Source organism: Prionailurus bengalensis, chromosome C2, assembly GCF_016509475.1.
Source record: "Prionailurus bengalensis isolate Pbe53 chromosome C2, Fcat_Pben_1.1_paternal_pri, whole genome shotgun sequence".
Classification (NCBI taxonomy): Eukaryota; Metazoa; Chordata; class Mammalia; order Carnivora; family Felidae; genus Prionailurus; species Prionailurus bengalensis.
In genome coordinates, this window is record NC_057350.1 from 150,459,302 (window position 1) to 150,486,005 (window position 26,704).

The window sequence follows — 26,704 nt, forward strand, 5'->3', positions numbered from 1 at the left end:
TAAAACATTTGAATTTAAATATACAGTGCCAAATAGAGCCAACCTTAGAGGAGTATTATTTCAAAATAATATTCCTTCCCTTTTCCTCTTTACTCTGAGTTATCTTAGGAAATTATTATTACCGCTTATTTTATTCAAAGATGGAAATTAGCCAAAACTGTGGTCATTTTGGATGGCATCTTATTGCCCATTTTTGTTTTCTGTTTGTATATGGCTTGGCCTTGGATCTCCCAGAGGATTTCAACTACTGTATTAACCTGTTACGTTTAACAGTCATTTCATTGGAACTTTTTAACAACTGCACAATTCTTAGCTTTTCCAACATTTTACAGCTAGATTGCTTTATTTATACGAAGGCTATCACTTGCTTTTTTGTAATACAACTTTCTTGAGTATTTTGTTAAAATCTCGGTTGCAGGATGATTCTCCTTTAGGCATCTTTTAAAGGTGGTTTTCCATTCACATAGAGAAAAAGGGTCCATGGGTAGAAAAGGAGAGGAATCTAGAAGAATAAATAAAAGTAGTGTCCTCTTTGGAGGACTTTATGGTTTTGACATTGTAAATTTATGATTGCCTTTGTCCTCAGCTGCTGAAATTCTGCGTTCTGTTTTTTATTTCTCTTGTAGTGTTTTCAGCAATTTTTTTTTTTTTTTACCTGATACCCACTTTTAATTTGTTCTTTCCTCTCCAGTGGATAAATTAGCATTTCTAAAAGACCAAGATTGGAACGACTTTTTGCAGCAGGTGTGCTCACAGATCGACTCCACTGAGAAGAGCACGGGGGCCTCGCGAGCCAAGCTGAACCTCCTTTGCTATTTGTGTGTCGTGACTGGACACCGGGAGGTGGCCACGCGCCTCCTCCATTCACCTCTGGTGGGTAGTTCACTTGTGAAGTCTCCTTTCGTGGTCCTGGCAGCCTGCCTTTGGCGTGTAGCTTTCGTGTTTCTATTAAGATTAAAACATCAGTGCTAAAATACTCATTTGATTTAGGTGCAGTGAAAAAAAAAAAAAAAAAAAAAGACTTATCAAGATTATAGGTTTGCCAGAATTTTGTCCAGTCGTTAGATCTGAAAGAAGTTGAGTAGACCGTGATCTTGAACTTTTTCTTTTGTTATACTCTGGCTTGCGTTTTATTTTAACTTGTAATAATTGTAAGATATTTTTCATATCTGAAATCTTAAAGACATTAGACCTTGTCATCAGCTGCCAGAATGAGCTGCCCATGTGGAACAAGGCCTGCTTTCCTGGGTTGACCTGGCAAACTCCCGAGTTTTCTGATATCGCTCTGATAGGAGACCCAGAGTCTCTAAGGCTTTTCTTTCTTTTTCCCCTGCAAATATTTTCTCGGACTGTCTTGGCCATCGGTAAAACCACAGGAATTTGGTAGAGCTTTTGAAGTCTTCCTCAGAAAGGGGTTACAGTGGTCTGGGGCATTTTTCATAGCTAGGTGCTCATTGGGGAACTGGCTTGAAAAAATTTAAATTGTTTGCTTCCAAGATAGTATTGAGGTTACTTGTTTGGTGCTTGGTGTGTGTTTGGGAGCAACGCGGGCGTGGGGGCACGTTTATGGAATGTAATTGGGTAGGAGAAAGTAATGTTCTTAGTGTTTATTTTTGTCTTGTGTGTTCAGTGCTTTTGCATCTTCCTGAGTAATTGATTGTCTCCTAATGCAGGATTCACATTTCAATTGTATACAGGTCCGATTTGTTAACTTAGCAGTGACTTTCCGTGTTATTTCATGAAGGAAATGTACATCTTGTTTTATTCTTTTATTCTAGTTCCACTTACTAATCCAGCATTTGCGAATCGCTCCAAACTGGGATATGTAAGTAACATTTATATTTAAGTAAATTATTCTTCGTTATTCTAAGTCATTACAACATACATGTTTATCAAAAGCACATGGTCCTAAGTACTTACGTACTGAAGTAATCATTACTGTGAATCCTTGGCAATTTCTATAGGCATGCCAACTGTAAATTTAAAAAGATTTCGGAATAGGCCTTACACTCCAATCCTAGGATTCTATAAACTATACCTGGAAACTTTGTTACTGTTACTCTTTGGCGTATTCTTGATCAGATACTTTACTTTTGATCCCTGTTTTAGTTCTTGCTGCGGAGTTTTCCCTTGCCACTGCATCTTTCTCTGGCGTAATGCCTGACTCCCTTATGATGTTATTTAAAATCTAGGGGCGCCTGGGTGGCGCAGTCGGTTAAGCGTCCGACTTCAGCCAGGTCACGATCTCGCGGTCCGGGAGTTCGAGCCCCGCGTCGGGCTCTGGGCTGATGGCTCGGAGCCTGGAGCCTGGTTCCGATTCTGTGTCTCCCTCTCTCTCTGCCCCTCCCCCGTTCATGCTCTGTCTCTCTCCGTCCCAAAAATAAATAAACGTTGAAAAAAAAATTTAAAATCTAATGGTGGTATTATGCTCTGTAAACCCCTGATAGAAGTGTATGATATACTTGTTCAGTATGCAGGCAGCATACCATTAGGTCAAGTGTTGGAAGGCTCTGGTTTCCAGTTGCCAGGGAGACCTGGCCAGATGATTACTTTTTTCTGAGTCTCTACTTCGCGAAGAGTCTGTGTGGGGCGATGAAATCGCATGGGTTTCCGCTTCACAGACCTGGGTGTGGATCACAGATCTGCCCCCCGGGCAACTGCCGTAAGTGCTGAGCCTCAGTTTCCTCAACTGTAAAACGGGGATAGCATATCGACCTCATAGATTCTTGTTAGCTGAGTTTTGCGGGGTGCCTGGGTGGCTGAGTGGGTTGAGCATCTTGATCTCAGCTCAGGTCATGATGTCATGGATCGTGGGATCACGCCCCACGTCGGGCTACACACTGACAGCGTGGAGCCTGCTTGGGATTCTGTCTGTCTCTGTCTCTGTCTCTCTCAAAATAAAGAAGCTTGAAAACACGGAATGAGATAACGATATGAAATGCCTTGCCTAGTGCCTGATGCTTCCTGGGCAGGTAGTAAATGTTGGAGTGTGGAGGCTGCAGTGGTTGTATTTGATATTATCAAGCCTGTTTATCTTACTGTTAGAGAAGCACGTGAAGACATGAAGGTGAAAGGTTTTGGGCAACGTGGTAATGGTGGTAAGATAGCAGTTATCCTTTGCTGGCAAAATTTGTGGGAAACGAGGTACTCACAAAATGCGTTTTTGGATAATTTTTGTTATGTGTCTTCTAGGGTCACTTTCCCAAGGTAAAACCTGGCATCGCAACCAGGATTTTTCGGCTTTTTTGAGTGTGTAAAACTTTGAGAAGGTTTGCGGCGTGCTCACCGAAAAGCCAACAAAACCGAGCACTTTAGCTACAACTTACATTCTTGCCTGGGGTGCCCCCTGCTGACTTGTTGTGTTGTCGGGGGGGAAACAAAACCTTTTTTAATCTTTTCCAAGTACTCTTGTTTCCCCCTGTTTTTTAGCTTGAAGCTTAATTGTAAAACAGCTTGTGTTTGAGGAAAATGATAAAAACTAAGGTGGACACATCCTCTGCTTGGAACCTTCATTTATTGTCTTTGTCCATTCAGATGCCAGTTCCTTCAGTGAGGCCTTCTCTGACCCAGGTCGTATCACCTTAATAGCATGTAGGGTCCTTAGCTGGGGATTGACCATCACTGTTGAAACGGGTGTGTTTATTCCTTGGCTTTTTTTAGCATATAGGAAAACAAAACAGAATAACACAGAATTTGGTTTCTCTTCCCTTTTTGACATAATGTTTTTTAATGTCATTACATATTTAAGGTTTTTGTTTTCAGGGTATGCCTTTTCTTGTCTGCTATGAGTGCCTAATCATTTAATTTACCCTGTTCCCTATTTTTGGGTGATACTATAACACTGCAAATAATATGCTGGTGAACATTTTTGTGCTTAACTGTTGGTGCATATTTGTTTTCTCTTTTTCCCTTTATGGCAGATTCTTAGAAGGAATGAGTAGAAAGAATAGTCTTGTGACTTCTGATAAATTGCTAAAACATTCTTTACAAACACCGTATCGACATGCATTCCCACTTGGTGTGTATGAAAATGCTCTCTTGTTAGACTTTTCAAAAGCGGAGGGGTGCCTAAGTGGCTCCGTTTAAGTGTCCGACTCTTGGTTTTGGCTCAGGTTGTGTTCTTGTGGTCCATGAGTTCAGACCGCACATCGGGCTCTGCACAGACAGTGTGGAGCCTGCTTGGGATTTTCTCTCTCTCTCCCCCTCACTCTCCCCCTCCTCTGCGTACTCTCTCTTACTCAAAATAAATAAACTTAAAAAAAATTTAACTTTCAACAGTGGATAATTATGAAATTTTGTATCCTTTGCCAATGAACTTTACCAAGGTATACGATACACACAATAATACATAATATTATAATTAAGAAACTAGATTAACTGTGGGAATGTGCATAATATACGTAACGTGAAATTTACCATTTTAGTGTATCTTTAGTGTGCAATTCAGTGGTATTAAGTACGTTTACAACGTTGTGCGACTATCACCGCTCTTCCCAGAACTTTTTCATCATCCCAAACGGAAGCCATTACTCATCGAACAGTAACTCCCCTTTCGCCTCCTGGTTCTGGTAACCTCTCTAATACTCTTTATGAATTTGCCTGTTCTGTGTGTAATATAAGTGGGATCTTCTATTGTCTCTTTGTACCTGGCTTAATTCCCTTAGCTTAACGTTTTCGGAGTTCAGCCATGTTTAGCACGTATCAGAATGCCATTCCTTTTTAATGTTGATTAACATCCAATATATGTTTATGCCACATTTTGTTTGTTTGCATCTGTTGACGGACATTTGGTCTGCTTCTACCTTGTACTATTGCAAATAATGCTGCTGTGAACATTGGGATACAAATAATCTGTTAGAGTCCCTGCTTTCAGTTATTTTGGGTATATACCTAGGAATGGAATTATTGGATTATTTGGTAATTCTGTCTTTTCATTTATTGAGTAAATATCCTGTTTTCCACAGCAGCTGTACTAATTTACATTCCCTCCAGCGGTGCACAAGCGTTCGATTTTCTGTACGTCCTCTTCATCATTTTTTTTTTTTTTTAATAGTAGCTATCCTAACGAGTGTGAAGCTGTCATTATAGTTTTGATTTGCATTTTGCTAATGACTAGTCATGTTGGGCATCTTTTCACGTACTTATTGGCCATTTGTTTGTCGTCTTTGGAGAAAAGTCTGTTCATGTCCTTTGGCTATTTTCTTTTTCTTTTTTTCTTTTCTTTTCTTTTTTTTTTAAGCTTATTCTGAGAGACAGAGCACATCTGTGAGCGGGGGGAGGGGCAGAGAGAGAGAGAGGAGAGAGGATCATAGCACGGAGCCCAGTGCAGGCTCGAACTCACAAGCCATGAGATCACGACCTGAACCAAAATGCAGAGACGGATGCTTAACTGACTGAGCCACCCTGGTGCCCCTCCTTTGCCTATTTTCTAATTGGGTTGTTGTGTGTTGTTGATTAATAAGAGTTCTTTATATATTCTGGATATTAACCCCTTATCAGATTATATGACTTGCAAATTTTTTTCTCCCGTTCTGTGGTTGCCTTTTTTACTCTTGGTAGTGTCCTTTGATGCATAAAAGTTAAATTTTGATGACATCCAGATTTCCCATTTTTTCTTTTGTTGCCTGTGCTCTTAATGTCATATGCAAGAAATCATTGCCAGATTCAGGGTCTTAAAGCTTTTTATTTCTTCTCAGAGTTTTATGGTTTTAGCCTTTATATTTAGGTTTTTGATCCATTTTGAGTTAATTTTTGTATATAGTGTCAGGTAAGGGTCTAACTTCATTCTTTTGCACGTGTATATCCAGTTTTCCTAGCACCATTTGTTGAAAGGGCTACTTTCCCCCCATTGAATGGTATGGGCATCCTTGTCGGTAATCCTTTGACGAAATATGTGAGGGTTTATTTCAGGGCTGTCTGTTCCATCCCATGAGTCTATATATCAGTCTTTATGCCAGGACCACCGTGTCTTGATTACCACAGTTTTGTAGTGAATTGTGCAGTCAGGAAGCGTGAGACCTCTAACTTTGTTCTTCTTTTTCAAGATTATTCTGCCTGTTTGGGGTCCTTTGGGACCCTTTTGAATTTTAGGAAGGACTTTTCTAATTTTTGGCCCAGGTTTGGCACTTGAATAAAGTAAATTGTCGTCATCAATTTTTTAAAGACCGTTTCTTCATTTGTGAATTCTTGGCCCTACTTTACCTTTTGGTTGATTGGATTTCATTTGTTTTCATTAGTCTTTTTTTTTTTTTTTTTTTTTTTTTTTTTTTTTTTTTTTTTTTTTTTTTTTTTTTTTAAGATGTCTCAGAGGCTCTGCTTCTGTAGTCGTTGCCTCCTCAGAACTTTCTGTCCAGTCTTAGGGCTCAGGAAGAGGGGGCCGAATGAGACCTTCTTGTGCCCCCAGGCCTTGCTCACCCCTATGCCGGGCTTCAGAGTTTTCTCGCTGTCTCCTGTCAGCACACCCCCTAAGACTCGGATGCCAGCCTTCTTCCCCTGCTTCCATGGGAGTAGTTTGATTTTGTTTTTCAGTGCCTGCATTTTTCTTTTGATCCCAGGCCTGCAAAACTTTACTGGAATGTGCCTACGTATTGCATTGTACTAATTTGCTTTGACAATTTTTTAAGTGCTTCAGCCTTTCTTTAGCTTCCCTATTTCTTTATGATTTCTTCATCTGTGTTTCATCCTTTTTCTGCTCCTGAATCTCCGATAGGATGGGTGTGGGATTTCCTGTCTCTTGACTCTTCATTTTCTTTTGCTTTTCTTGCTCCCTTTCGTTGAGATAGTTCACATACTGTAAAATTCACCTTTTGTTTGTTTTTATTTTTATTTATTTATTTTTTTTCTGTTTGTTTTTATTAAGAGTTTATTTTCTAGAGCAGTTTTAGGCTCGCAGCAACATTTAGAAGAAGGTACAGAGATCTATACTTCCTGCCTCCACACATGCGTAGCCTTCTCCATTATCAACACCCCCTACTAGAGTGGTACATTTGCTACAACTACATTGTTAAACCTGCACTGGCATGTTACAGTCACCCAAAATTCATAGTTTATACTTCCCTCTTGGTTTTATACTTTCCATGGATTTGGACAAATGACATGTATTGTCATTATGTGATCATACAGAGTGTTTTCATTGCCCTAAAAATCTGTGTTCCACCTATTCATCCCTCTGACCGTCGCTCAACTTTTTACTTTGTCCATAGTCTTGTCTTTTCTCCAGAATCCCTACTTGGAATCCTACGATGTTGGTACCCTACACTATGTGGACTTCAGAGGGGCTTTTTTAAGATTTCTCCATCTCTTTTCATGGCGTGACAGCTCCTTTCTTTTTAGTGCCAAATAGCACGCCGTCTGCATGTACCACAGTGTGTTTATTCACATACTGAAGGACATCCTGGCTGCTTCCAGGTTTAGCATAATATGTGAATAAAGCTGCTGTTAACACCGTGTGGACATACGCTTTCAACCCCTGTGGCTAAGTACCAAAGGACCAAGGAGCAGGACTCCTGGACTGTGTGTTAGGAGTAGGTTTAGTTTTGTGAGAAACTCCCAAATTGTCTTCCTCTTCCAAAGGGGCTCTGCCATTTCGTATTCCCACTGACGACAAATGAGAGTTCCTGTTGCTCCATAGCTTTGCTAACGTTTGGTCTTTGCCAGTGTTTTGGATTTTGGCCATTCTTCTTGGTGTGTAGTGGCATATTGTTTTAATTGGCATTTCCCTGATGACCTATGATGTGGAGCGTTTTCTCATAGGTTTATTTGCCATCTGTTTATCTTCTTCGTTGAGGTGTTGTTAAGATCTTTGGCTTGTTTCTTCATTGGGTTGTTTTCTTGTTGTTGAATTTTTAATGTTTATTTTTGAGAGAGACAGAGTGTGAGTGTGGGAGGAGCAGAGACAGGGAGACACAGAATCCAAAGCAGGAGCTGTCAGCACAGAGCCCGACATGGGGCTCAGACTCGGGAACAGCAAGATCATGACCTAGGCCGAGGTCGGATGCTCCGCTGACTGAGCCACCCAGGCGCCCCTCTTATTGTTGAGTTTTAAAAGGTCTTTGTGCATTTTGAAAGACAGTCTTTTACCAAGTATGTCTTTTGCAAATAATTTCTTCCAGTCCTGGCTTATCTTCTCATTCTCTTGACGTTATCTTTTGCAGAACAGAAATTTTTATTAAACATTTTTTAATGTTTATTTTTGAGAGAGAGACACAGTGTGAGTGGGGGAGGGGCAGAGAGAGTGAGAGAGAGAGGGAGGGAGGGAGGGAGGGAGGGGAAGACACAGAATCTGAAGCAGGCTCCAGGCTCTGAGCTGTCAGCACAGAGCTGGATGCAGGGCTCAACCCCACAAACTGTGAGATCATGACCTGAGCTGAAGTTGGATGCTTAACTGACTGAGCCACCCAGGTGCCCCTAGAAATTTTTATTTTAAATAAAGTCCAGCTTATTAATTATTTCTTTCATGGACTGTGCTTTTGATGGTTGTATCTAAAAAAGGTCATTGCCATACCTAAAGTTACGTAGGTTTTTCCTGTGTTAGCTTATAGTAGTTTAAATTTTTTTCTATTAAAGTTTTTTTTTAATGTTTATTCTTGAGAGAAAGAGAGAGAGTGTGAGCCGGGGAGGGGCAGAGAGAGGGAGACACAGAACCCAAAGCAGGCTCCAGGCTCTGAGCGGTCAGCACAGAGCCCGACGCGGGGCTCGAACTCACAGACTGCAAGATTATGACCTGAGCTGAAGTCGAATGTCCAACCCACTGAGCCACCCAGACGCCCCACGTCTAGTAGTTTTATACTTCGGCATTTTACACTTAAGTTGATCTGTTTTGAATTTTTGTGACGTGAATAAGATCTGTGTCTAGATTCCTTTTTTATTTTTCCATGTTGTGCAATTATGCTACCACCATTTGTTGAAAAGACCATCGTTGCTCCATTGTGCTGCCTCTGCTCCTTTGTCGTAGATCCTTTGATTCTATTTATGTGAGTCTATTTCTTCTGTATTCTCTTTCATTGACCTTTTTGTTTATTCTTTTGTTAATACTACACTGTCTTGATTAACTGTAGCTTTCTAGTGAATCTGGAAGTCAGGAGTTATCAGTCCTCCAACTTTGTTCTCCTAAAGTGTTGTGTGAGCTATTTTGGATCTTACGCCTCTCTGTATAAACCTTAGAATCAGTTTGTCAGTATCCACAAAATAACTTTCTGGGATTCTTTTTTATTTTTTATTGACATGAACATTTTATTACTAGTTGCACTTCCTTGAGTACATTCTCTTTTTTGTTTTTTGTTGTTCCAGGAAGATAATTTAGTGATTCATCACTTAAATATAACACCCAGTCCTCATCCCAACAAGTGCCCTCCTTAATGCCCATCACCCATTTGGCCCATCTCCAACCCACCACCCTTCCAACAATCCTCAGTTCTCTGTATTTAAGAGTCTCTTATAGTTTGCCTCCCTCTCTCTTGTTACCTCTTTTTTCTTTCTCTTCCCCTATGTTCATCTGTTTTGTTGTTAAATTTCACATATGAGCGAAAACCTAAGGTATTTACCATTCTCTGACTTATTTTGCTTAGCATAATGTACTCTGGTTCCATCCAAGTTATTGTGAATGGCAAGAATTTCATTGTTTTTGATTGCCGAGTAATATTCTGTTGTATGTATAGACCATATCTTCTTTATCAATTCATCACTTGATGGACACTTGGGCTCTTTCCATACTTTGGCCGTTGTTGATAGTGCTGCTGTAAACACTGAGGTGAATGTGCCCCTTTGAATCAGCATTAAAAAATTTTTTTAATGTCTTATTTATTTTTGAGACAGAGATAGGGCATGAGTGGGGGAGAGAGAAGGAGAGGGGGACACGGAATCTGAAGCAGGCTCCAGGCTCTGAGCTGTCAGCCCAGAGCCCGACATGGGGCTCGATCCCATGAACTGTGAGATCATGACCTGAGCCGAAGTTGGATGCTTAACCAGCTGAGCCACCCACGTGCACCCGAATCAGCATTTTTGTATCCTTTGGATAAACACCTAGTAGTGCAATTGCTGGGTCACAGGGTAGCTGTATTTTTAATTTTTTGAGGAAGCTCCATACTGTTTTCCAGAGTTACTGCACCAGTTTGCATTCCCACAAGCAGTGCTAAAGGGTTCCCCTTTGCATCCTCACCAACATCTGTTGTTGTCTGAGTTGTTAACTTGAGCCATTCTGATAGGTGTGAGGCGGTGTCTCAGTGGTTTTGATGTGTATTTCCTTGATGCTGAGTGATGTTGAGTATCTTTTCATGTGTCTGTTAGCCATCTGGATGTCTTTGGAAAGGCGTTTGTGTTTTTTGCCCATTTCTATACTGGGTTATTTGTTTTTCTGGTGTTGAGTTTGGTAAGTTCTTTATAGACTTTGTATACTAACCCTTTGTCTGATATGTCATCTGCAAATATTTTCTCCCATTCTGTTGCCTTTTAGTTTTGTTGATTGTTTCCTTTGGTGTGCAGAAGCTTTTTACCTTGATAAAAAATTCATTTTTGCTTTTGTTTCCGTTGCCTCAGGAGACATGTCAAGTAAGACATGTCAAGAAGTTGCTGTGGCCAGGGTCAAGGAGGTGGTTGCCTGCTTTCTCCCCTAGGATTCTGATGGTGTCCTGTCTTACATTTAGGTCTTTCATCCATGTTGAATTTATTTTTGTGTATGGTGTAAGAAAGGGGTCCAGATTCATTCTTCGGCATGTCGTCATCCATTCTCCCAGCACCATTTGCCAAAGACACGGTCTTTATTCCATTGGATACTCTTTCCTGCTTTGTCAAAGATTAGTTGGCCATACATTTGTGGGTCCATCTGGGCTCTCTGTTGTGTTCATAGATCTAGGTGTGTCTGTTTTTGTGCCAGTACCATACTGTCTTGATAATTACAGCTTTGTAATACAGCTTGACATCCAGAATTGTGATGCCTCCAGCTTTGATTTTCTTTTTCAACATTACTTTAGCTATTCGGGGTCTTTTCTGGTTCCATACAAATTTTAGAATTGTTCTAGTTGTGTGAAGAAGGCTGGCGTTATTTCAATAGGGATTACATTGAATGTATAGATTGCTTTGGGGTAGTATCGACATTTTCACAGTATTTCTTCTGACAGTTCGTGAGCACAGGATGTTTTTCCATTTCTTCGTGTCCTCTTCAATTTCTTTCATAAGCTTTCTATAGTTTTCAGCTAACAGATGTTTTACATCTTTGGTTAGATTTATTCCTAGGTATCTGATGGTTTCGGTGCATTTGTAAATGGGAATGATTCTTTGATTTCTCTTTCTGCTGCTTCACATTAATGGTGTATAGAAATGCAACCAATTTCTGTGTTCATTTTATGTCCTGTGACTTTGCTGAATTCTCATATCAGTTCTAGTAGTTTTTTGATGGAGTCTTTCGGGTTTTCCCTGAGGAATATCATGGCATCTGCAGAGAGTAAAACTTTGACTTCTTCCTTGCCAATTTAGATGTCTTTTATTTCATTTTGTTGTCTGATTGCTGAGGCCAGGGATGCCAATACTGTGTAGAATAACAGTGGTAAGAGTGGACATCCGTGTCGTGTTCCTAACCTCGGTGGGGAAAGCTCTTAGTTTTTCCCCCGTGAGGATATTAGTTGTGGGTCTTCTGTGTATGGCCTTTATGATCTTGAGGTATGTTTCTTCTATTCCTACTCTCGTGAGGGTTTTTTATAAAAGGATGCTGTATTTTTGCCATACACCTTTTCTGTATCTATTGAGAGGATCACGTGGTTCTTATCCTTTCTTTCGTTAATGTGTATCACATTGATTTGTGGACATTGAACCAGCCCTACAGCCCAGGAATAAATTCCACTTGATCATGGTGAATAAATCCCACTTGGTCGTTCTTTTAGTGTATTGTTGGATCCTTTTGGCTAGTAGCTTTTTGAGGAGTTTTGCATCTATGTTCATCAGGGATATAGGCCTGTAGTTCTTTTTATTGGGGTCTGTCTGGTTTTGGCATCAAGGTAATGCTGGCCTCATAGAATGAGTTTGGAGGTTTTCCTTCCTTAACTTGGTAGGACTTTGGAAGTATATCGAATCTTGAGATCATGTTGGGAAGAACTCACATCGGGGTAATATTGAGTCTTTTGACCCGTGAACATGTAATACCTTTCTATTCTTAGTTCTTGGATTTCATTAATCATAGTTTTGTACTTAATCATATAGATCTTGTACATATGTTGTTAGATTCACAAGGATTTCATTTTTGGGTGTTGATGTAAATGGTATTGTGTTTTGTATTTCAAATACATATTTTTTAACGTTTTTTATTTTATTTTTGAGAGACACAGAGATGGAGTGCGAGCTGGGGAGGGACAGAGGGAGAGGGAGACACAGAATCTGAAGCAGGCTGCAGGCTCTGAGCTATCAGCACAGAGCCCGATGCGGGGCTCGAACCCACGAACTGTGAGATCATGACCTGAGCTGAAGTCGGCCGCTTAACTGACTGAGCCACCCAGGCACCCTGTTTTTTATTTCAAACTCCACTTGTTAATTGCTAGTATATAGGGAAATGATTGACTTCTAGATGTTAACCTTGTATCCTGCACCTTGTCATAATCCGTAGTTCCTATAGTTTTTGTTTGTTTGTTTTTTTGGCTTCGGAGTGGGATGGGGGGGTCATCAGTTCTTTAAGATTTTCTATAATCACATCTTATGTGAACAAAGAACTTTATTTCTTCCGTCTTAATCTGTCTACCTTTTATTTCTTGTCCTACTATATTAGCTAGAGCGTTTAGTATGACGTTGAGGAATGGTGGTGAGAGGCAACAGCCTTGATTTTAGTGGGAAAATCTTGAGTTTCCCAGATTTAAGTAGGATGTTGACCCTAGGTTTTTTGTAGATAGTCTTTACCAAGTTGAAAAAATTCCCCCTCTATTTCTAGTTTACTGAAAGCTTTTTAACATAAACAGGTGTTAGATTTTTGTCAAATGCTTTTTCTTCATCTCTTAGATTCTGTGTTTTAGTTTGTAGATGTGATGACAATTGTTTTTTGAAAACCTGATGTTAAATGGTTTTTAGCATATTCACAAAGTTGTGTGACCACACCACTATCTAATTTCAGAATATTTTCATCACCCAGTGAAACCCCATGTCCATTGCCCCTTTTCCCTTGGTCCCTGCAAACCACTAATCTACTTTCTGTCTGTAGCTTTACCTATTCCGAATATTTTGTATAAGTGAAATACACAAAATGTGATGTGTGTGTGTGTGTGTGTGTGTGTGTGTGTCTGTCCTCTTTCACTTAGCATATGGTTTATCAGTACTTCATTTCTTTTAGTGTTTGAGAGAGAGAGAGAGAGGCAGAGGCAGTGAGAGTGAGACACAGAATCCAAAGCAGGCTTCAGGCTCTGAGCTGTCAGCACAGAGTCAGATGCGGGGCTTGAACCACGAACCATGAAATCATGACCTGAGGCAAAGTTGAACGCTTAAATGACTGAGCCACCCAGGTGCCCCTGTACTTCATTTTTTTTTTTTTTTTTTTAACATTTATTCATTTATGAGAGAGAGAGAGCACGCATGCTGGAGCCAGGGAGGAGCAGAGGGAGAGGGAGACAGAATCCAAAGCCAGTTCTGGACTCTGTGCTGACAGCTCAGAGCCCAGATGTGGGGCTCCAAAGTCGGACACTTAACTGACTGGGCTGCCTAAGCGCCTGCTGCATCAGTCTTTCTATGACTGGATAGTATTCCATTGTACAGATAATACAACATCTTGATTATCCATTCTTTTTTTTTTTTTTTTTAATTTTTTTTTTTATTTAAAAATTTTTTTTTCTCAACGTTTATTTATTTTTGGGACAGAGAGAGACAGAGCATGAACGAGGGAGGGGCAGAGAGAGAGGGAGACACAGAATCGGAAACAGGCTCCAGGCTCTGAGCCATCAGCCCAGAGCCCGACGCGGGGCTCGAACCCGCGGACCGCGAGATCGTGACCTGGCTGAAGTCAGACGCTTAACCGACTGCGCCACCCAGGCGCCCCGATTATCCATTCTTGATGAACACTTAGGTTGTTTCCAAATTTGGCTGTTGAGAATGATGCTGCTGTGAACATTTTCACACAAGGTTTTATGTGGACGTATTTTTTTCACGTCTCTTGGATGTATACCTAGTAGTGGAATTGTTGGGTCCTGTGGTAATTCTTCAAGCTTTTGAAGAACTTCCAGACTCTTTCAGTGTTCTTCCTTGGTTTCATCTTTGAGTTTTCAAGTTTGATGTTTATCCCTGCTCATCTTATTCTGGAGAATCTCTATTGTATTTCAACACTCATTACCTTTTGGTTTTCACTTTCATGTTCTGGTTGACCCTTTTCTCTAACTGCTTGTATTTGGCCTATTTGTGTACTTTTGAATTTGAGGATAAATTGTAGGATTATAAAAATTCTGTTTTGGGACAGAATTTAGGGTTAAGTATAATAACAAATATTCAGGGTTAAACATTAGGATTACACAAGTTACATTCTTATCTCCTCGGCCTGTAGGTCGGGTCTTACTTTTCATCACGGTCTTGCTTTTTAATGTTGCTCGTTCCTCAGATCCTTAGTGGTCTTTGGGACTGAGTTTGTTGTATGAGTAAACGGTTAAACTGATCGGGATAGAAGTTGGCCACACCAGTTTTCTCTGTGCTTCTCTAAGTCTGTTTCTCCAGCAACTTTTTTTTTTTTTCTTCCGATTTTTATTTAAATTCTAGCTAGTTAACATAGAGTGTAATACTGGTCTCAGGAGTAGAATTTGGCATTTCCTCATTTACGTCTAACACTCCATGCCCATCATCAGTGCCCTCCTTGATACCCACCCTTGATTTAGCGCCCCCCACCCCCTACCCGTCTCCCCCCATCAGCCCTCAGTTTGTTCTCTGTAGTCAAGAGTCTCTTCTGGTTTGCTTCCCTCTTTCTTTCTTTCCTTCCTGTATGTTCATCTGTTTTTTAAACTCCACATATGAGTGAAATTATATGGTATTTGTCTTTGACCGACTCATTTCGCTTAGCATGATACACTCTCGCTTCACCCACATTGTTGCACATGGCAACATTTCATTTTTTGATGGCTGTGTAATCTTCCATTGTGCATATATACCACTTCTGTACCTAATCATCAGTTGTTAGACATTTAGGCTCTTTCCCTAGTTTGCATATTGTTGATAATGCTGCTATAGACATTAGGGTGCATGTGCCCCTTTGGATCTGTATTCTTGTATCCTTTGGGGAAATATCTAGTAGTGGAATTGGCAGCAGCTTTTTTTTTTTTTCAACGTTTATTTATTTTTGGGACAGAGAGAGACAGAGCATGAATGGGGGAGGGGCAGAGAGAGAGGGAGACACAGAATCGGAAACAGGCTCCAGGCTCCGAGCCATCAGCCCAGAGCTGACGCGGGGCTCGAACTCCTGGACCGCGAGATCGTGACCTGGCTGAAGTCAGACGCTTAACCGACTGCGCCACCCAGGCGCCCCGGCAGCAGCTTTTTTAAAGGGAGAGCTGACGCGTGAGTGGTGATGCCTGTTGACTGATGGACTTGTATGTTGGGAGCCCAGCTGGCTGGAGAGCAGGCAGGCAAGCCGTGGGCCTCTTGAGGAGTTGCGACGATGGGTTTTTCTTGGGGGACGGAGCTGGCTTTCCTGCATTAACCCCCTTTTCTGCTCTATCTGGTGTAGAGGACAGCGGTCTCTGGTCCCCATATCTACATCTGTTTCCCACCTCCGGGTAGATTGATTACCGTAGGAGTAATTTTCCATTTTTATCCTGGAGACCAGGGCTGCAGGGTTTATTCTGTGTTACCAAGGAGGGAGATGGGAAGGCAGCAGGACCTGGTTGGCTCACTCGTTCATTGTGCAGGTCTGCAATCTGGTGACTGTCCAGTGGCTCGTCCTTGCCTTCTCTTTCAGTTGACTCAGTCTCTGGGGCTTCCTTGGGAAGATCTGTCTTTATTTTTGGTTCTTAGGGAGTTCTTCTATTCATCTTCTGTCAATATGATTTCATCTGTGCTGGTCACCTGGGATTTCCTTGTACGTTTTGGTCCACTTTCGGTCCTTCTTTCTGTTTACAGAAGATTTAATTATAAATTTTTAAAAACATTGTTTATTTTTGAGAGAGGGAGAGAGAGGGAGGCACAGAGGAGAGGGAGACACAGAACATGAAGCACGTTCCAGGCTCTGAGCTGTCAGCACAGAGCCTGATGCAGGGCCTGAACTCACGGACCGTGACATCATGACCGGAGCTGAAGTTGGATGCCCAAGTGACTGAGCCACCCAGGCACTGCTGGTTATCATTTAATTATAAATTTGGTTTTCATTTATCAGACCCTTGAGAGAACAGAACGGTGCGTGTCAGTGTCCAGTCTGCTACATACAGCAGCAAAATGTCTTAGTTTCACTTTTATTTCTGTCAATTATGATTATGAATTATCGGTGTTTTCAGTTTTCATTTGACACATCAGACATACAGAAGTGCTTCTGAGTTTACGAGTATTTAGGTTTTTTTGCTTTATATTTCTTGTTGCACTTTTATAGTATGTTCTGTATAATTTCTGCCTTTGGGGATTCTGTGGATTTATCTTTGTGGTCTAATATAAAATCATTCTTAAAAATGTTATTAATGTAGTGGTAATAATAGCTAACCCACACAGCACGTATTACATGTCAGACGACATGGTAATTTCTTTGGCAAGGATTATCTCCTTTGATTCTCTGAGCACCTTGATTAGGTACATACTGTAGTCAGTCCATCAAAGTAACCAGGGACATGAAGGATGAGTCAGTAACCCAAGGAACTGTCCTTCCTTCTTCCTCATGGTGGGGTCAAGGCTAGGCCCAGCACATTTCATTTCAGGGTGATAAACACCACCCTACACTGCTTCTCATTGAATAAGTGTGGTCACTGTTGGTAGATTGTAGTAAGTTTGGTATATACATTTGTTACTTTGACCTTCATAGTTTTATTATGGATGCCAGTATGTATGTATGTGTTCATGTGGCCTTCTTGCTGTGCTTGGAAGAGAAGCAGGTTGAATTTCCCCTCTATTCTTGGGTTAACTTTTAATTCTTTGTTACATGGTGTATAACGATGCCCTTTGTAGGTTGTACTGCTTTTTCTTACAAGGGATCTTTTTCTCAATGATGATAGCCCTGATTTTTTTTTTTTTTTTGAGATTTATATTGGAAACCCTGTTCCACTTTTGTTTACCATGTACAGTCCTATATTTAGCCACTCCTTTTCCACTAGCATCTTTAGTTACCTTGTTTTAGGTGTCACTGTCCTATTCATTCAGCAAACGTTTATTGGGGCCTACTTGATGCGCGGTATACTGTCTTGGGGCTTGCGGGGTTGGGCAAGACAAAGTCTTGCGTTTGTGGACCTTCTAGGCTGGTAGGGGACACAGGTAATAAACAAGTAAACCCAAGAAGGAACTGGAGCATGGATCTGCTCTAATGTGGTAACAACTAGCTGTATGTGGTTATTAAAGCTTACATTTAAAAGTAATTAAAAATTTTTTTTACTTGTATCAGCCATATTTTAAGTGCTCACTAGTCACATGTATGTGATGGATACTGTATTGAACAGTGTAGATAGGTGACGTGCCTGTCACTGCAGAAAGGTTATTGGTCAGTGCAGATGCTGTCCTGAGTATGGGGACACTTGTGAGGTACAGGGTATTGGGACTCCAGGGGTGCCTGAAATGGTGATATTTAAGCAAGGGGCTGATTTTGTGAAGAAGCCAGTTTTTTGAGGGCATCATATGTAGATATAGTTGTATGTAAGTATTTGGTATAGACTAAGGAATGTTTTGTTACTTTAAATAGTTGATAGTTTAAAACTATAAGGGTTTTAAGATAGTCTGTTTTTTTCTTTTTCTGATAGGAGTGGTTTCTGGTGAGATTGGTGAAAACATTTACTTAGCACATTGTAATACATTTTTCTTTTACTTGAATAAATCTTGTAGGCATTATTTAATTTTGTAGAATGAAAAAACAATTTAGTGTTTCATAAGTACTTTGGGCTTGTCTTTGAACTAAGATAAAGTAAGTTTTTGCTCTGCGTCCTCTAATTCATTAGTCAGTTTCTGATACTAAGCATTTGTGTTTTCATTGTAAAAAAATTCAGAAGTTAATCCATCTCTCCCTTGAAATTTCACGCATTTGGAAATTGAGCCATAATTGACTTGGCCTTGGTCACAAAATGGGTCGGTGGCAGATCACTGACTAGATGCTTTTCCTTGTAACTTCTGGTCCAATGTCCTACCAATCTTTTTTTTTTTTTTCCCAAATTGATCACTTTTAAAGTATAATTTTTTAAAGACAATCTCCTCAACACATGGTGTTGGGAAAACCGGATAACTACATGGAAAAGAATGAAACTGGACCACTTTCTTACACCATACACAAAAATAAATTCAAAATGGGTGAATGGTCTAAATGTGAGAATGGAAACCATCAAAATCCTAGAAGAGCGCACAGGCAGTGATGTCTCTGACGTCGGGGAAAGCATCATTTTTCTAGATCTGTCTCCTGAGGCAAGGGAAACAGAAGCAAAAATAAACTGTTGGGACTACATCAAAATAAAAGGCAACCTGTGGAATGGATAGAAGATATTTGCAAATGACATATCAGTATCAGTATCCAAAAAATATTAAGAACTTCTACAACTCAACACCCAGAAAACAAATAATCCAATTATTTATGGGCAGAAGACATGAACAGACATTGCTCCAGAGAAGACATTCACATGGCCAACAGACCTATGAAAAGATGCTCAACATCACTCATCATCAGGGAAATGCAGATCAAAACTACGAGATATCAACTCACACCTATCAGAATGCCTTAAAATAAAAAACACAAGAGACAACAGGTATTGACGAGGATGTGGAGAAAAAGGAAGCCCTGTACACCATTGGGAATGCAAACTGGTGCAGCCACTGTGGAAAACAGTATGGAGGTTCCTCAAAAATTAAAAATAGGACTACCCCACGATTCAGTAATCACACTAGTGGGTATTTATGCAAAGAATAACACTAATTCAGAGGGATACGTGCACCCCTATGTTCACAGCAGCATTATTTGCAATAGCTGAATTATGGAGGCAGCCCAAGTGTCCATACATAGGTGAATGGGTAAAAAAGATGTGGTATATATTCACAATGGCATATTACTCAGCCATAAAAAGAATGAAATCTTGCCATTTGCAACAGCATGGATGGAGCTGGAGTATAATGCTAGGGAAATAAGCCAGAGAAAGGTAAATATCATATGATTTCACTTGTATGTGGAATTTTAAGAGACAAATGAGCAAAGAAAAAAGACAAACCAAGAAACAGACTCTTAAACTGTAGAGAACAAATTGATGGTTAGTTGAGTGGGGAGTTGGGTGGGGAGATGGGTGAAATAGTGGATGGGGATTAAGGAGTGCACTTGTCATGATGGGCACTGGGTGATTTATGGAATTGTTGAGTCACTGTTGTATACCTGAAACTTCCATAACGTTGACTAAGGAATTAAAATTTAAAAAACAGTATACTCTTTTTATTTAGAGGCAGAATACTAATCATACAAATAACCTAGGACTTTTTCAGTTTGTAGATGGTTAAGACATGTGAATGGCTAATTCAAGAAGTGTTGAAATCCGTTAGAATTAGGTCTGTATGTTAGAGTTCTGACAACATAAACACTTTCCTATGGTTCTTCTCTCAGTGCGATTTGTTTCCCTCCACGGGTCCTGTGTAGCTTAAGAACCAGAAAAGCAGAGGTTCTCTGGCTGACATGAACACTGATTAGCCCAGAGAATGTGCAAAAGCATCAATAATGGGGTTCTCAAAAAAAAAAGGAAAAAGAATACGGTTCTTATCAACTCGCACATTCAACCATTTTTTTCGAATTAAAAAAAATCTTATGACTAATTTTCTCCATGAAATAAAATTTTCCACCTGAAAATGATATTAATAATTTATCAACCTTATTTTCTGTTGGATAATGAAACAGAAACTTCACTAAAACTAGTAGTTTTTGGGACAATACTTATAAGAACCATGATTATAAAAATTACTGTAGAAGTGGATATATAAATGTTTAACTGTTCTGATATTTTATCTCTTATGTCTACAATCATTGGCCTAACAAGTAGAACATAACCTTCAGCCAAATACCGCTCGACTCAGAAGTAAAACGGTTAATTACATTTTCCTTCTCCTCTCTGGTTAAGGCCTTCCAAAATTTTTATTTTGCATTTTCTAGTAAAGCACGACTTGTTCAGCTTTAGTCCCATCACAACCGGTTCTGCAGAGGGCATTGCTGTTCATGTCTCCTGTACGTGAGCGTGCGTTTCTTGGGGCCCTATTCATGGGAGAGTACATGGTTACCCCAGCACATCCCATTTTTATTTGATGTTAATGCTCATAACTGTGTGATGTTACTTGGTTTCCTAGTTCTCCTCAGGCCTTATTTTTCTCCATTTACAGACGGGCCAAGGTTGCTCGGGTGATTGGTTTACTGGCCTCACACACAACTGAGCTCCAGGAAAATACACCTGTTACTGAGGTAAGTCTCTTTTATTATTGAAATGTTATGAATGGCAAAAAACAAAAAACAAAAAAACAAAAAAAAACCGTTCCTGATTTTGTGATTTAGAACATGCAACTTTCGTTGACCTTCACGTAAGTTTTTCTTTGTGGAGTTGTGGCATTTGTAAAATAGGCTCAGTAGGCTCTTAGGCTTAAACCCAGCCACACATTTGCAACCTGTTCTGTTATTAAAGGTGATATGGCAGAGTTAAAATGCTTCTAGGCTCTCTTCATTATTATTTCAGTAATTTTTGGAGAAGGTTTATTTCACTGCTAGTTTCCTTGTAGTCTCTCTAACATCTTCTTATACCTAATTTATTTCCTAGTGAAGCACAGCTCGTAATTCAGATTAAACTCCTTTTTACCCTGAAGTTAGTATTTTCATCCTCATCAGTTGTCAGTTGTTTCTGACTGTGACCCCAGTATTTAATGGACGTGCATGCTTGGAAGATATTTTGAAGTGTATACCATTTCTTTCGAGTACCGATACTGGGAAGCATCTCTTAGTTAATCAGTAAATTCAAGTTCCACTAAGTGAAATCTGTTGGACTGCCTTTTTGAGTGTCCGTTTCCCCTTGGATTGGGGAGTGTCAAGAGTTGAAATAGGTGAAAAGAACCAAGGCTTTTAGGGGCAAGGTTAAGAACTCCTGAAGGAAAGAGAAAGTGTGAAAGAGAGGGGATCTTGTAGAGCCAGAACCTGGTGGTATGGTATTTGAGACTTTAAGAGGAATTGTTGAGCCAAGTATTGTCCAATAGAACTTCCTGTAGCGATGAAAAATGTTCTGTAACTGTGCTGTCTGGTACCTCAGCCAGTTGCTGGGATGGCATCCCAGTTAGCCCTCTTCTGAGTAGATACGAACGGACAGTTCTTTTAAGGTCACTGGATTTCCTTTGCTTCAGTTCCATCCCCATTTTCTGCAAATTGTGAGATCTCTGAGCTACTAAAGGAAATGGCACTAAGTCTCACCCTTTTTCTTGTTTTCTGGGACCAGTGTGACCCCTGATGGTACCTAACTTGGTTATCAGAGAGGAATAAACTAGACTTTTAATCTAAAATACCAAGCAGCTAGGGCAATATCACTCGTCACAGAGGCTTAGTAGCTCAAAAGTTGGAGGGTGGCTTCTCATGACTCAGAACAAGGGTTTCCAATGAAACAGAGTGGCTGTAGGAGTTGAAAGAGAAGTTACAGGAAAATTCTAAGACCTGTTCGTGACATTCTAGAGGACTGGGCAATCAAAATTGGCAGTCAGTGCTCAGGAGCAGCGTGCCATGAAGAGTGAGCCCTGAAGGTGTAAAATGTGACTGTCATATAGGTGCTGTAATAAGTAGGATGAGTATCTTAGAAGTGGAGTGAGTGGATTTGAAGATCAGGGAGGCGCCTGGGTGGCTCAGTCAGTGAAGCGTCCAACTCTTGGATTTGGCTCAGGTCATGGTCTTATGGTTCGTGAGTTTGAGCCCTGCGTCAGGCTCCTCGCTGACAGTGCAGAGCCTGTTTAGGATTCGCTTGCTCTCCCTTTCTCTCTGCCCCTCCTCCACTTGCTCTGTTTCTCTCTCAAAAATAAACAAACTCTGAAGATCAGCTGGAAGAATTCTGTTAGGATTCAGAAGAAAAAAAGGTTAAAAATTATGAACTTAAAGCATGAAAGATAGTTCTGGAAGATCTGGTCTGTCCAGTATGGCAGGCACTAGCCTTTGAAAAGCAGGTGGTCTGGGGGCACCTGGGTGGCTCAGTTGGTTAAAAACCGGTGTCTGACTTCAGCTCAGGTCATGATCTCGCGGTTTGTGAGTTCGAGCCCCGCGTCGGGCTCTATGCTGACAGTTCAGAGCCTGTAGCCTGCTTCAGATTCTGTGTCTCCCTTTCTCTCTGCCTCTCCTGCTCTCACTGTTGACACACACAGACACTCAATCTCTCTCTCTGTCTCTCTCTCTCAAAAATAAATAAACATTAAAAAAAATTAAAAAGGTAATCTGAATTGAGATGAACTTCAAGTAGAGAACACATATCAGATTTTGAAGACTCCATATGAAAAAAGAAAAAAGCATCTTACCTGTACCTTTTTTGTAGACTACATTTTCAAATCACTGAATAGTATTTGGATAAAAATATTATTTGGTTATTTCTGATGTATCTTTATGCAGATAATATTTTTGGATACATTTGGATGGATAAATTATTACAGTTAATTTCACTTTTTTCTTTTTTGATATGGCTCCTAGAAAATTTTAAATCACCTTTGTGGCTTGAATTGTATTCCTGTTGGACAGCACTTGTCAAAGATAAACATAATGGGATTACCAGAAGAAGAGATCAAAGCAAACATTCATGAAAGAAATAATAGAAGAAAATTTCACCCTGAGCTGAAAAGACTCAATCTTTAGATGAAAGGTTTCACCAAATGTCAGGCAAGATGCTGAAACAAGACCCATAATTAGTCCTCGCCTGGTGAAATTTGTAATTATAATAAAGAGTAAAAGAAAACCAAAACTCAGGTTATAAACAAAAGCGAATTAGACTTGCATATGATTTGTTTGTACCACTATTTCAGCTGAAGATCGCAGTGGAATTAGACCAACACTAAGAAAGCGGTAGAAAAAGAACACTTACGGGATCGTGTGACCTTAAATTTCTCTGTACAGCCATCCTGTTGTTTGATTTTTGAGGACAAAAGACTTTTTCAGAAATTCAGAGACTCCATCTTAATTTCACCCACATTTCTAAAAAGTTGTACTCGAGCAAGCTGCTTGAGTAGCTGTCTGTAAACAAATCTTAAGGTAACAGAAAGAAGCAGCAAATACAGACAGTGACTCCATTAGCATCTAAGTCCAAATAGTAGCTGTTAATGTTGTGACAGGTGACCTGGAAAGAATGGAGTCTTCAGAAAGAATATATATATATATAATGTTAAAAAATGAATAGTAGTATGGAAGTAAGTTCTACATTGCTTTAGAACATCTGGAAGGGTAGAGGAGAAGGGAATGGGAAAGAAAAAGGCAAATTCGTTGTTCTTCAACTATTTGAACATTTATTGAGTGTCTGCTATGGGTATGGCAGTGTGTTATGTGCAGGAAGACCATTATTCCAGGCACATTCTTCCAGAAGAAATTCAGCTACTATTTTCTATTTATTTTGTATTGATTTATTTTAACTATAAATATTTACTATATGAATACTATTTTGTATTTATTTATTTTAGAGAGAGAGCATGAGTGGGGAAGGACAGAGAGGGCGAGAGAATCCCAAGCAGGCTCCTCACTGCCAGCACATTGCCCAGCACGGGACTCGATCTAAAGAATTATGAGATCGTGACCTAAGCTGAAACCAAGAGTCGGACGCTTAACTGACTGAGCCACCCAGGCGTCCCTGATACTCTTTTTTTCCTTGTATTGATACTCTTTTATTCCTTGTTTAACAAATATTTGTTGGTGTCTGTGTACAAAGTACAGACTAGGTACCAGGGTATAGGGCTGAGCAAGAGAAATAAAAATCTGTTTCGATGGAGCGTATGTTCTAGTGTGAGGAGACAGAGCAGATATCTAGTTTAGGTGCTAATAGATGCAGCGGAAAAGCTAAAGGAGGATAGTGGGGTCTGGGAAGGATGAGGTGATGGTGGCACTATTTCAGATGGGTTGGCCAGAGAAAGCCTGGGGTAGGAACATCCAGGAAGAGACCTGAAGGGCTTGAGGGAGCACGTCCCTTGGCTGGGTGAGCCGCACGTGCAAAGGGCTGGAGATCAGAGGAGCGGTTGGCATGTTTCGAGGAACAGCATGGAGGTGACGTAGCTGGAACTGAGCAAGAGGAAGACGCCTGGCAGGAGATGGGGTTAGTGAAGTCGCCAGGGGCGAGGTCATCCCAAGCCTTGTCGTAAGCCCTGCTCAGATTTGGGACTTGATTCTGAATGAGATGGGAAGCCACTGGAGGATTTGAGCAGAGAGCCTCCATGTAGCTTGTATCTGAAGAGAATCACTCTGTCTGTTACAAGGACAGGGGCAAGGTCGAATCAGAGAAAGCACTTTAAGAGCCTGTGCTGTGCAGTAGTTCAGATGGTGCTGGTGACTTGGATGGACTAGGTTCGTAGTGGTAGGTGCTGTAAAAAAAAAAATGATCTCAATCTGGATATGTGCTGTCTTTTGAGATTTCGAAATACTGAGGCATCAGAGAATTGCAAGTCAAAACCAACGTGAAATATCAAGACAGTCACCAGATTGGCAAAAATTAAAAAGCCTCAGTCCTAAATGTTGGTGAAAGTACTGAGCAGAAGGAAGGCTTCTGTGCTGCTGGTGGGGATGTAAATGGGCACAGCCACTCTGGAAGACTGCTGGGTGATCATCTTCAAGAACTGAGTACATCTCCGGGCACCTGGGTGGCTCAGTCGGTCAAGCGTCTCACTTCGGCTCAGGTCATGATCTCACAGCCCGTGGGTTTGAGCCCCACATTGAGTTCTGTGCCGGTAGTTCAGAGCCTGGAGCCTGCTTGGGATTCTGTGTCTCCTCCTCTCTCTTCCCTTCCCTTGTTGTGTGTCGCTCTCTCTCAAAAATAAAGATTAAAAAAAAAAAAAACAACAACAAAAAACTGAGCACATCTTTCCTCTGTAAGGCAGCATCTCCTCCTTTGTCACCCAGGGTACCAAATGACACACGAGAATGTGTATGACCGGCATGATTTGTAATAGCCCTAAATTTGAAATAACTCCCGTGTCTGTCAACAGTAGAACAAAGCGTGTCACCCTCACAGAGCGGAATACTAAATAGCGTGAATAGTGAGCCACAGCATTGGGCGGCAAGCCTGAATGAATCTCCTAGGCATAGACAGTTGTCCTAGATATCAGTAGGATGTCTTCTGGGGAAGACCGATCTGTAGACTCAGAAACGTCCTGAGGGTGAGAAGGTTCTTGTTTAGAGGGTCAGTTCCCCCTTCGTTGTGGACACCCTGAAGGAGAGGTGTGTGTGTAGGTAGCCGTCACGGAAGGTGTGCAGGTGAGGGGGTGCCTTGGGGCAGAGTCTGGGAAGACCGGCTGGAGGCCAAGGCTAGTGCTGAGAGGTTGCCCATGCCCGGCTGGCATCTTTGTGCGCGGGGCTCCAGGTGGCCATGATTCCAGGAAGTATGTTCTGCCGTAGGAATTCCCGTCCGTCTGGGCAGAAGGCCTCTGCGGCGACCAGGGACCTGTCAGTCACCCTGGGCGATGTGCTCGGCTCACACCCTGGCCCCAGGCCCGTGGCCTGTCCCCACTGGCAGTTGCCGTCGGTGCTGTCACCGAGACTGTCGGATCGGGCGGTTCTTGAACGAGTTCTTGAACTTGTCTCTGTGCGGACTCAGGGTGTTCATTGGCCAGCACGTTGGCCGATCCCTCCTTAGGGACCGGATACCTTGTGTCCCCCGACTCCTGGTGGCCGTCCCTTATCAGATACCATTGCCTTCTTGATGCTGCCTCCATTGACGGGAGGGGATGGGTGTTAATTCCTGAGGTTCTCGCGTCTTTCCTTGGTGTACCGTTCTTTTCTGGGGGCTGTTGATGTTTTATTAATTTGAAATGGACCTTGGGGAAGATTATACTTACTAAAAAATGTACTCGTGGGTCATGATATATCTAGGAAACTTCCTAATTATGCATATTATGTTGTGAGCTAAGTTCTTCTGGATAATGAGAAGTGCACAGAGTACCTTGGAATTGTGCCAGGTACTCCTGTATGCTGTTACTTCTTACACTTTGTCATTCTGTATTCGTTCCTGCTCTGAGCCGTTGGTTGTCACAATTGAAGCAGCCACTAGAGGGCACTCGAACACTGGAAACCAAGTTTCAGAAGTTTAAGAGTTTATCTCTTAGCCTCAAGAAGCTGGCTTAACGGGTATGCAACACGGTGTTTCATCTTTCCCTGTTTTTTCGGGTTCTTGCTGCAGGGCGTGTGGTTTTATTCCATTAGTGATTATTGCTGTTTGAGATGAATGCCATGGCAGCCTCTCCAGGAAAGTGCAGTCATCCGTGAAGCTTAGCTTCAGGACTCTTGAGACCAGGTTTCTGTAACACTCACGGTTGTGGGTGTTCCTGGTTTCACAAATAAAATTTTGGCTAGTAGGTTTACTACTGGTGGACCCCCCCCCCCCCCAAAAAAAAAGAATTGTGGTTGAAGGTCTTCTAG

At 41.1% G+C, this 26,704-nt stretch overlaps 1 protein-coding gene across 2 annotated transcripts in view; it reads left to right on the plus strand.

Moving 5' to 3' along the window:
* ULK4 (unc-51 like kinase 4) overlaps positions 1 to 26,704 on the plus strand; it is a 592,138-nt gene that overhangs the window by 36,778 nt on the left and 528,656 nt on the right. For both annotated transcript variants that reach the window (XM_043595665.1, XM_043595666.1), the window contains exons 15-17: positions 692 to 873; positions 1,779 to 1,825; positions 20,467 to 20,545. In XM_043595665.1, coding sequence (XP_043451600.1) covers positions 692 to 873; positions 1,779 to 1,825; positions 20,467 to 20,545 — 308 coding nt within the window. The remainder of the gene's footprint in view (positions 1 to 691; positions 874 to 1,778; positions 1,826 to 20,466; positions 20,546 to 26,704) is intronic.